Below are 12288 nucleotides of genomic sequence, written 5' to 3' on the forward strand. Positions count from 1 at the left end.
TGGTCCCTTAGCATTGGGATTGTAGTGGGCAAATGAGAGCAGCGTGGATGAAACAGTGTAAGGAGTGTGGGGAGAGTCCCATCATCATCCATCTGCTCCGGACTTTGTAAGAATGATTTTGGTCATTGCTTGGAAACAACATTGTTCCCACTGCTAGTTTGCTGCAAGATTGTTCATGATTTAAATGGAGTTATGGCCATGACCTGTGGCAATGTGATGTTTCTTGACGTTCCATTAAAATCAAGGAATATAGTGCAAGTGATCCTCAAGGCAAAAAGGAAGAGTACTCTTCTCTACATTTATTTTTAGCTTACCTTAATTTTTGCAACATTCTTCCTGATCTGTGTGTTCAGTAGACCAAGCCATGTTTTTGGCTCTCTAGTCTTTCCTCCAAGAGCTGTTGACAGCTACATAGATTCAATGACTAAAAATACTCTTCTTTTTCTTTCTATTTTTCTTTAAAGGTTGTGTATTTCTGGAATTATTCAGGATAATAGAATCTATAATCTTTTAAATTCACTGGGACACGTTGGTATGGCTGTTGTACAGGGCCTCTTGTCTAACCTTCAGTCAGTGACTCAACGCAGTGTTCCTGGATGTAGCCAGTCTCTCTGGTCTGTCCGTCTGTCTCTCACCGCCTCTGCATCTTGCTTTCTTTCCTCACTTCCCCCCCTCTTCTTGTGTTTTTTCCCTTCTTGTTTGTCTGTAGAACTTTCAGATTAGTTTGGAGAGCCAGATAATCCAAAATAAAGTGGATTTTAGCAGTAGCTTCGCTCGTTCATTTACACATTAGTCATTTGGATGACTGTTGCCTGATTCATAAGTTCATTGCCAAATTTAGCTTGCAAGGGACCTCAGTATTCCTGAGCTTTAAACAATTAATATTTGTTATTTAAAGTCAGCCAAACAATAAAACTCAAGGAATTGAAAGCAGCATTCATTAAGTTTAATCTTTTGGTCTGCAGCCACGTCAAACTGTGAACTCAACCATTCATTTTAGTGGAATTTTAATGTCTTAAGTTTAAAGGCAGTAATTGAGCTATATTGTAAATTCCTAAAATGCAAATATGTGCTTAGTGATCTGGCAGCTTGGTTACAAGCCTTAGATTTTGGTCTGTTCCCAGGGACTTGTGTAGGAGAGGGCTTGGGGCTAAGGGAGGAGAAACAAACAAAACCCCTGTTATCTCTAGTCTAGTGGACTTGAGCAAATGAAATGCTGTGGAGTAGTACATTGTACAGGGAGGACAACTCAATGAGTCGAGTATGAACTCAATAAATGCATAAGAAAATGGTGTGCCATGTAGTGGCAGTGTCTTCTCCATTTTTCACATTTTACCCTGAAGTGGAAACAAAATGTTGTGGTTATTTAAAAACAAAATCAAAAACTCCACAGCTTGTTTTAGGGGCAGGAGTACAATTTTGCTTATGCATGTGTGCATGTGTGTGCTTATGATGTGACTTCAGAAAATAATTGCTAAGGGACAATAGTTTTATGTTTTTGAAGGGGAAGTAAATGAGAGAGGATTAATCCCACAGAAAACCTGGATCCAGTGCAATGAAAAAGAGTAGGAACAGTGAACTTTGACTTTTTGACTTGTTCTTAGGTGACTTCTGTAATTAAATTTAACCAAAATGACAGAACTTTAATGGTCATTGAAAGACATTGTGTTTTAGGAGGTTAAATATCCCTTTGTTTGTAAAATGGGGCATAGACTCATTGTGTCAGGCCTTCTCTCACGATTTGGTAGGATAAACATGCCTGGTAAGCAATGTGTTTACTCTGGATTATGGGTCGGGGATTTTTTCCATTTTGTCTTCTGAGTCTTCTAGAATAGTACATTATGTAAGATAATTTTCAGGTGTCCTGTGTACAAGTATTAATAATTTTGTAAGTAGTGTCAGATTTTTAATTGGTTTGGCTGTGTTAGCATCCCTGTGCTCGGAAAATCCTGATACAGATAGAGCCTAAGTCACTTGTGCATTTGGGGCATCTTACCCAGAAGAGGTAGGAATGAATGTTACAACTGTGGAATTTTTAAATTGGTGGACTTTATTTATTGGAATGATTAGAGAACATCACTGTAATCCAGTGAAATCCTGGAAAAACGAATAAAGTTAGAGCATGCAATGTTGAGAGTGCCTTCCTACTCAGTTAAATTGCAGTACTAATTAGTAGTAGTCTTTCTGCTGCATTTCATCACAGGTATTATTAGTAGACAATACTTGCTGCTTTTATTTGTAGATGTATCTGACTTGGTCTTTCTGATCACAAACATTCAGTCAGACTGAGATCCAGGGAGAGGCCTGTGCAAAGTGAACGGTGACAACATTACAAAATGGTGTAAGGGAACAGTTAACCCCAATTGCACTTTATTTGGGCTACAGCAGTACAGAAAGAAAAGTTTTGTCTTCCATTGGGAAAGTTAAAACTTGCTTTTGTAATATCTATGAAGTTGGAATAAGCAATACAGTTTTGAGTTTACAGCTATGTCATCTAATCATATTCAAAATCAGTTTGCTCTCTGCAAGCAGAAAAATGCCCTCAGCTATCTGCAGTTCTTTCAGAACAAAGTGCTTAAAACAGGAAATAAATTTGTCCAGTAACTCCTATTTAGTAGACTTTTTGCCAGTTATTTGCTAAACACTCCAAGGATGCACTTTGATGCATACTAATCCATAGGCAGGTTTGCTGAAGGCACAGAGGCAGAAATGGGTATGTGTATTCAGCATGGAATGTCTCTTTCCAGCCTTTCTATGTTAAACGTGCCCTGCAGGTGACAGGAGATAGAAATGCTCCAAAGGGCTTTGGAAGCCCACCTGTGGTCCAAAGAATGACATCACCAGCCAGAATATGTACCATCAAGTAGCTCTTTCCAACAGGGGAGAGTAACTTGTGGCATGACTCATTTGTTCCTTTTTCTGCTTGCAGTCTGTATCAATCCAGCTATATTTAAGTGAGCTTCAGTAGACTAGTCTTCAAAATTGTCAGGAACTGAGATTTCCTGCTTTCTCTGAAAGGAAGAATGAAATTTGGCAGTATGTATTATTGAGTCCTGTTTAAAACATGGATTTGAAAAGGGGCTCTGATAGAATGGCATGTAAATCCCTCCCCGCCATCTTCTGCTGCTTTTGCCATGAGGGCTGAGTTCATGTGCCAGCTGATTGTGTCATCTCTTCATTTCTCAGTCACACAAATGGGGTGTGTCTTAAAAACCACTATCCTTCACTGGTATTCCAGACTTTTTAAGGCTTTCAACTGTTCTTCTTTGAGCAATAAGCATACGTTGTCAATTTTCACTGTTGTATTTGTTAAATACATTTTTTGAGCTTTGCCTGTATGACTAGAAGCTTCCAGTAGCTTATCAGAAGCTAGTAGAAGCTTCTAAAGTTTTATCTATGATTGGTTACAACTCTTCCCAGTAGTAGCACTTTGCTGTTTACTCTGTAGGTTAACAATACAGATGCAAAAGCAAGGAATGGTAAGAGGGATGCAATTTTTAAGTACAGTTTAAATGTGAAGAATGCTCTGAAAAAACTCTGTGTAATTTAAATCACCGTCCTTAGAGCTCTTCTGATTTTTCTTCATTTGCTTTTGTGAATTGCAAAAGTTGTTAAATCAAAACTGCACGTGTTTGTAGTTATTTTGTATTCATTTAGTGTGGGTGTGTTATTTGTAGGAATCAGCCCAGGGTTTCTAATCCCAAACAGAACTCTGTGGCCTGAGTTGATAATCCATAACTGAATACTGAGACTGAGGAATTGGTGTCAGGCATGGTGGCCAAGGTAAGACCTTTGTACATTGGTCCTCTGTAGGTGAAGGCATAGGTTACAATTTGCATAAGTGAGAATTCTCTAGTGGCAAATAATGAAATGCCTGATACAATTAATTTTAGGAATTGTGTTGAAGTCCAGAAAAAAAACAATTCTATTAAAGGGCTTGTGTATCCCTTAGTGCATTTTCACCCTGTATAGCAAATGTTTTCTTTTCAATGGCTTTGGTGTTGTGAAGGATAACCCTGAGTATTTTCCAGGCAGATGAAGTAGGTGATTTGTCTGGTAGTGTAGAAGTATAACTTGTATGATGTGGTAATTGGATGCAAGTGCATTCTGGGAAACTGCGAGGGTATATGAAATGAATATGATGTCACATATTCTTCAAAGGAATTTTGATGATAGAAGGAAGAATATTCATTTTTGTGTAAACCACCCACCCAGTTCTCCAATTCCTCTATTTTGTGAGGGGGGTATGCAATATTAACATGGGGAGGACCATTAAGAGTCCTGTGCATTAGGTAGATTGTGTTGAATGATGTGCAGCTGTATACGAAATGAGTCTTACCTGTGTTATATTTTCAGTACTTATCTGATTTGCTTTATAAATATAGATGTCTTAAAGATCGCTGTTTCTGGGCCTTTTTTGGGCACCACTTGCTGAATGTCCGAGATATGGATCCTCTTTTATCACTGATAGTGCCCTTTATATTTTCTTTCTTTAAAAAAAAATTATAACTAAAATCTTAGGGAAAAAGGTTTTTTAAAAACAACCACGTTAAGTAGTAAAAGCAGAGACACAAATACAAAGCTACCTACTCAGGAGCTTTGTTTTTGGTCCTGTATTTGCAAATTTTTGTCTCTTTATGCAGCAGATTTAATTTCTTTCTTGTTTCATTTCAGCATAAAAATAAACCACATGTGGTGACCTTAGCTAGGAGCCACTCCATTTCCTCAGCAGCTGCTGTTCCACGCTGCTTGTCTGACAGACGGGGCTAGGTCATGGTTTCCAGAGGACACCCTTGTGGTCATAACCAAGTTGTAAATGTCACTAAGATTGTTTCTGGATGCCTATCACAAGTGTATCGCCGATTCAGAAGCAGATAAAGTCAGCCAAAGATTCAGTGGGGAGTTGGGTCTCCAGAAGGATTGCTGTGCAGCAGAACAGCAGCAGGAGTGTGACACGCATCCATAAGCAGCAGCAGTGCTGTGACAGTTCTTTAGCCCTCACTTAGCAGCCCTTTGGTAGATCTGACAGCACGCCTGCTAAGATAGGGAGGCCTGTTTCAGCCCCATTAATGTTGTCTTGAATGTGAGCCTGCGGTCTGGAGAAATGATAAATGTTCAGTGATTGATGATTTTATAGTCCCAGGGCACTTGGGATGGTTTCTGGTAGCTGTGAACAATTTTCCCTCCTCTCTTAATTAGGCCTGAGCTGTAGGTTTCTGAACAAGAAGTGACTAAGTGTGAATTGTAAGATAACGTTTACACAATATTTTTCAAAACTTTGGCTACAAAGGAAGTACAATTTTGAGTGCCAGGTCTTTCCTGTTTTGGTACAGAATTAGTGATTCAGCGTGCATTTGGTAAGTCTGAAGGGCCTATGGCATATTCATACCTTTATATGGAAAAGCTGATGGGGTTTCAAAATGTCTTGAGGAGAGCTTTACGTAACTGGATTAATTAAAGAATATGTACATCCAAGGACTTCTTTGTTTTCCATCTCCTCTTCCTTTGGTGTAAGCTTTCAATAAGCCAGTATTTCCTGACTGTGTAAAGGGCACTCCAGGCCTGGTAAGCTGGCTGTGCTAATGGTAGAAAAATGCAAAAAAGTGTTTCAGTGCTCGTTTGAAAATTGGGTGACAAAGTTGTTTATTTAATCACAATATGGAAGTTAACCTTTTGTCAGTGAGCTATGCTGGTTAATAATGTGATAGTGTCAAAATGCTTATTAATATGTAACATTAATAGCAGGCTGCAAGAAGAAATGGAATTTGTTCTTCTCATCTGCACCAATATTTTTTCTTAACATTAGTGACTCTTCCTGAACTTTTTACTGTCTTTTATTAATGCAAAGAGAAAGCTTAGGAAAAAAAAAAAAAAAAAAAGAGTTGCAAGTTCTTCAGACTAATTTTACTCTCTGTGGTTAGTGACTTTTAACACTAAGAGGATTCAAATATCAAAATATCTCTGTATTATTCGATTTTTGGAAATCTTGTCCATGAGGACACAGCTTATTAAGAAATGATGTGGTTTCTTTTTGATGGGGAGAAAGTAATATGTGGGCAGAGAGTAATTTCTGTGAGATAGACCTGAAAGCCAACTTTTGTGATTAATGACCAATTGTGACTCTGCACATTTAATTAGGAAAGTGTCATTACACTCAATTAGCAGGGCTGCCAAATAATCTGTTTAATACTCTGGTCTTTTTTTCTCTAGGGTTTTGCAGACAGTCCTCATTACAGTGATCACTTGAATGACAGTCGATTAGGGCCTCATGAAGGATTGTCCCCGACACCTTTCATGAACTCAAATCTGATGGGTAAGTAGGTAATTCTTTACGAGTATCCCCTCAAAGCCTCTTTGGTCAGAAAGAGACATTTTTCATTCCCTTGTCTAGGCCTGACATGTCAAGCATCTGGAAGTTGCTCTGTTTCTCATAGCAACACTGACTTTCCTATTCAAATCTTTTTATGTTGGGTGAGTTCCTCATAAAGGCCATTATCCAGGACTTCTTAGAAGAAGGAAATACCAAGATCTTAAGTTGATCTAGAAAGCTGATATATTTTGATTTGATGTAAATTCTAAATTATTTTCAAGATTATTTTTCCTTAATTTTGTTTGAGAAAACATTTACATCAATTTTTTTATTTGTGCATTTAAAGTTTTTTTTTTCTAACATTCAATTCTTGTGCTACCTACCAATTTACTGTAGGTTTCCCTTAAGGTAATAATTTGAGGGCTTGCTTGTTATTTTTCATTTTCTAATTTCTTTGATATTTTCTATATTAGAAACTCTGTCACTTCTAAGAAATAGGTGGAAACTCCTGCTTCCAGACCTGTTTAATATTTTCTGCTTTTGAAACTTGGAAAAAAGCAAGCAAATGGTGTATTACATTGTGGCCTTAGCTACTGAAAGCTTTTTTTCATTGCCTGCACTTCATGTTACCTGAAACATGTTAATGTGTTGATGGCATTGGTTGGAAAATCTCCTTTTGTGTGTCCAGTTTGGAACATAAAACTGTTGATTTCAAAATATTTAATTTGGCAACACGTGGTCTTGGGACCATTTTTGTTTTGTAGCTTAGATTTCAGGATGACTCTGAATATTTGTTGTGAATTTCTGCATTTCACGTTGTTTCACTTCTATATTCCCCATCTTGTAGACATGACCTATTTTGTGATCTCAGTATTGTCCTTTTAAGACATAGCCATGGTAATCTAAGTGGATTACCTAAATCCAAATCCTGGTGGTCTGCAATTTCTTTTGGAAATCTTTCTACTTTGCTCAGTCTTTGTTTACTACTTTAATTTTCTCTGAAACAGAGACAGACAAAGCTCAGCTATTGCTGAATTTTTTTTTTTGTTTAAGCAAAGAATTTTGTTTAGACTTCATATGCAAAACTGAAAACAGGCAATTATTTTAAAATGCCCATCTCTGTCAACTTTGACTAGAGAGAAGACATGCCAATTGGTCAATGACACTTTTATCTGAAGACAGCAAAGCTAAAATGTAGCTGTTATTTTGATAAAGCAAAGTAGACTTTCCCTGAATATTCTTTCAAACATGTTGCTTTTTTCTGTTTTAGCAGAAAGCTAAAAAGACAACTTACTTCAATTGCTTCTCATTTTTTTTGATCAGCAGCATGTGTGGAATGTCTCTAGGCTTTGTAGCTGATGCTGATTTTATTTTACAGAAAAATATATAGCAAAGTTTGATTTCTTTTAAAATTTGTATTACCAAAGGCAAATTAATTGTTCATGTTTTTAATTTAAGGCATTCAATTTCTAAACTATATATACCTTTAAATATATGACAAAAATAATTGGTACAACTTTATCTTCTTGGCTTTTCATTTTTATTGAACAGATGATTCTATTAGACATAATAGAATTACATCATTAATACAGATTTGAGAAGAAGCCTCCATTTAGATGGTTTTGTAGACAGGATTAACAAACAGCAAGATATGTATATGTCAGTCACCCAAAGCTGCTGAGAACTGAAGTAGTTTTGTAAAGCTTTGTGGCTAAGAGTTCTTAGGGATTTTATTTTCTTGGAGCAAAAGTACTTTATTTCCTTCTATATGCAGCCAAGAATTATAGAAAGCTTTCAGAATATATCTCTACAATATGTTCACATCAAAATTCTAAAAGTATGTCGTTAAAAGTATTCCACTTGGGGTTTTTGTCTTGTCATAGCAAAAAATTGTGTTCATTTTACTTATGTTACTCTATCGTATACAGCTTGGTACATTGCACCTTCCCATCATCTATTTTTGCATTGTATTTTAATTGATGGTGAAAGTTTGGAGAGAGGAATGATGAAAGCTACATGAAAACATAGAGTAGTACTTTTCTGTGTGGTTCTACTATCTGAGTTTATAGTTTCTTTATTATTAAAAAGAAAAATGATAATTCTTCTAAAGTTTTTTTAGACAAAAATGTTACACAGTTTTTAATATTAAATTGTGACATGTTCCCATAAACAGAATCAACACATTTATTTTATTAACTAATGTAGACATACAATATTTAAGGCATTGATTAATTATTTTGGGATCTTCAGATTTTAAAAGGAGATGAAGGGAGGCTAATAACATGAACTTGATGAGCTTATAGGAAATATCTCACTAGCTAATAGCAGTGATTGAGCATCAGGGGTTCCACAACCAAGATCTAAGAAATACATCCCTTCCCAAAATTTTATCATGGCAGAAATACATTTCTGAAATAGTTAACAACTATTAAAAAAGAAGAAGAGAGAGCGACAACATATTTCACCATTGCTGTCAACACTTAAGAGTACCATTAAAAGAAAGAATTGTGTGTCAAGGGGATGTTGTTGTTTTGTGTATTATGTTCAGCCGTAAGCATATTTGCCTGAAGAGATAGTGGATTATAAAGTGCCACTGTCTTTCATGATGGAGCTCTCAAACATTTTAATGATCTTGTACATTGCAAAAGAGAGAAATTTTGTCTAACAAGAGTTGATAATGATTCAATAATGAACAATTTGCCACAGAAAGATGCATTTCCATATTCATTTAGATATTTTTGAAGTGTTTTGCAGAGGAAGTAAAGCTATTATGCTGGATTGGGTAGTGTTCTTCACTAATGAATTCCAGAATTATCGTGTTGATTTGGTAGTATAAAAAAAGAAGGGCCTTACTTATATTTTGAGTAAAACCACTGAATCCTCTTGGGACCAGCATAGTCTGTTGGTATCCATAGAGATATGTAGAAAATCAGGCAAAGATATATTGTAGCTCCATTTAGACTTGATAATCTTTGCTTATTCAACACTTCTCTTTTAATTACATTCTAGAAAACTATTCACAAGGATATGAGATTCTTTTCTCTGTAATTATGCTGCCTTTTAGTACTCTGCACTTGCAATGGGAGGTCAGTTTTGCTAGGACCCTTCAAGCATGTGGTATTGTATCGTCTGTTGTACTGTTCCCTGGACTTTATTCTCCTGAGCTTTTTTACTACAACTTACTGGGAAGAAAGAAAGCAGATTATTCTTGAATATAGCTTAAAGGGGTTTTTGTTGGTCTGTCTTGAAAATTTGAAGTGGGTGAATTACTTTCTTTTGTGTGCCTGTGTTTCCACAAGAGGTAGAAAGGATAACAGCCAAACTTTTGTGCTCCACGTTTGTCATCTGTGTACTGCACAGTTCCACAAGGTTGTATATGGCAAAAAGTCATTAAAAAATTTAGTTAATAGTGTGTGATAAAACAGTGGTTGAATATCAGCTTGCCATGTTGAAATCAGTCCCTTGATGTAGGAAGAGAGATCATTCTTCCAAGTTTTCTTTCTAATATATTTCATTTTCTTATTATTTCTTTAACTAGTTCCTTTAAAGTTTAATTGCATTACATTTTAGAGCTCTAGTTGTTAATGAGTTAGCAGCAGGGTTTGAACACCTGTCAATGAAATCAGAGATTCTGAATGTATGAAATCAGAGGGTTTTAGATTATCTGCCTCATTTATTCACTGACTCCAATAGATCAGCTGTAGGTTGCAGTTACTAGTTTAGTTCATACCATCTGGTGATTTTGTAATGCTCACCTGTTGGCATCCTGGTGGCTTTGCTTCTCTTCCTTACAAGCTTCTGCTGGGTAGTGCTGTGGTGCTTTCTTATGGCCAGCATTAAGAGATGGAAGGACTGACCATGCAGAGAAGTCAAGACACAACAGTTGGTATTTACAAGGTGGGAGTAGAAACTTTTTGCAGTAATTAGAGCTATAAATTATTCAGATTGTTAATAAAAATATAGCTTATTTGATTGTTTATAATGTGAATGTAAAGGGTAAGTATGATTCTTCTCATGTTTAAAATAAACGTGTGAAAGAAGCAAAGTTAGTACTAGCAAAGGGAAGTAGAGGCTGGGGTTTTTGCAGTGTAACTTCTTTCCTGTTCTTTGTACTTGATGCAGTTGGGTCACTTGGGTGGTTTGTCATCAGGCATCACAAAACAGGGTTTCTGAGTAAGTTACATCTACGTACACCATGAATTTTACTTTCTCTTACTGTTTAGCAGTCTTGTACCAGTGTGGCAGGGATTAATAGGTGTGTGCTGGGTAGAAACTATTGTGTGAAGGGTGGAAAGGACAGAGAGGTGCTTCATGGGTGGAAGCCAAATTTTAAGACTTTTCAAAGTTAGTGTTTTGGTTACTGTGAAACTCACAGTGGATTTTGTGTATTAATAATATGAATGAGAGAACAATATCTGGATTGGGACACCTTCTGGTTTTAGAGTTACTATTCCTTTAACTGACTTGATTGCCTGATTGTCCAGGTTACTAATGCCTGGGCTTCTGCCAGTGCATCTTTCAAACTGAAATTACTGCCTTAACTTTTATTGTAAAATCTATTATTTGACTTGTAATTTAAGCCCTCCAGTTGGCTTGGATAGAGTAGTAGGTATTTTTAAAGATGAACATTGGAGAGGCATTTTTGAAGCAACATGGTAAATAGCTGAAGCCTCTGTAAGCCTTCCAGTACTGATACAGTTCTTGAACAGCTGATGTAAGCCTTTAAAACCATAATTTGTGAAAGGTTATTCTCAGTAAAAGGAGAGGCTTTTGAGCTTTAAAATACAATTAAAAGAAGACATACATCTGAATTGGTACCCAGTTAAGAATCTAACTAATCTTCAGGAAAATTGCTAGCTTTCTTCTTCAGTAACCCTTCAATAAAAGAATTTTGAAATTGAAGAGAGACATCTTGTTATCAAATGACTTTATAATGGTGAAGACAGTAGTGGCAAACCAGCTAGGGTAAATAGTTATTAAAATGGCACACATTAAGAATGATACCATTATAGTTTTCCTAGGAATCTTGTCTTAATTACCTTTTAGGAAGGGAGAGGGCAGATGCAAGTAGGGAGTTGGCAGACTCTCTATTTGTCCAAAATAATAGTTAGATTTCCTTGAATTGCTTTCTATAGTCATTAATATTTCAACATGTGAAAAAAAAAAACAGGCATCACAATGGAAATTATCTCCAGAGATATGAGTAATAGCAAGACTGATCTGAAATAATTTATATGCAGTTACATTGTTATTAACTTGGAGAATGGTGGGGACAGAGTATTTTATATCCGTTGGAGAATTCATTAGGAAGAAAGAGGAAAATGTTAAAAGAAGAAAATGATGAACAGGGACATAACAAAGATTTTGACAAGTGCTTTAGTCCATCTCATTTTACAGGCCAGTAAGTTGAAAGAAAATTGTAAAAGGATACCTGATGAGCTTCACATTCTGCAGTTATCTGTCAAATATTAGTGAGTTTAGAAAAACTTTCCCTAGTAAAAAAACCTTGAGTATAAGATCATCCACAGTTACAAGAAATATTTAGAGGTATTGGTACTGAGTCCACCAGAAGCCATAGACTGTAAACTTCCCATGCTGGAAAAGTTCCTTTTTCACTTTGTGTAACTGTATTGTGCAGTTTCACAGTATTATGTTTACATTTCATTGAATCACTTATTGTTTTGATTATTAAAGCTAAAAATACCAAGGGGCTGGCTCACCTCTATGTAATACATCATGGCTACTTTTCCCAAAGTCAGTGTTGCTGTTGCTTCACCCCAGTAATGTTTCTTGTCTTCATGCTTCTGATAGGCTTATGTTCTTTTAATAATTAGCATTTTTCAAATAATTGCATATAATAAATCTGACAAATGGAGGATTTCAGTTTAAGCTCCCTTCTAAGATTGTTTTCCTTTTGGGGCATGTGACTCCGAATTGATGCTGGTTTTATATGATATAGATTGACTAAAAGCCTATTG

The 12288-nt window shown here is 36.1% G+C and overlaps 1 protein-coding gene across 8 annotated transcripts in view; it reads left to right on the forward strand.

The window, feature by feature from the left end:
* Positions 1–12288, forward strand: part of TCF12 (transcription factor 12) — a 162312-nt gene that overhangs the window by 48356 nt on the left and 101668 nt on the right. For all 8 annotated transcript variants that reach the window (XM_068204050.1, XM_068204049.1, XM_068204053.1 and 5 more), the window contains exon 6: positions 6211–6313. In XM_068204050.1, coding sequence (XP_068060151.1) covers positions 6211–6313 — 103 coding nt within the window. The remainder of the gene's footprint in view (positions 1–6210; positions 6314–12288) is intronic.

Source organism: Anomalospiza imberbis, chromosome 13, assembly GCF_031753505.1.
Source record: "Anomalospiza imberbis isolate Cuckoo-Finch-1a 21T00152 chromosome 13, ASM3175350v1, whole genome shotgun sequence".
Classification (NCBI taxonomy): Eukaryota; Metazoa; Chordata; class Aves; order Passeriformes; family Viduidae; genus Anomalospiza; species Anomalospiza imberbis.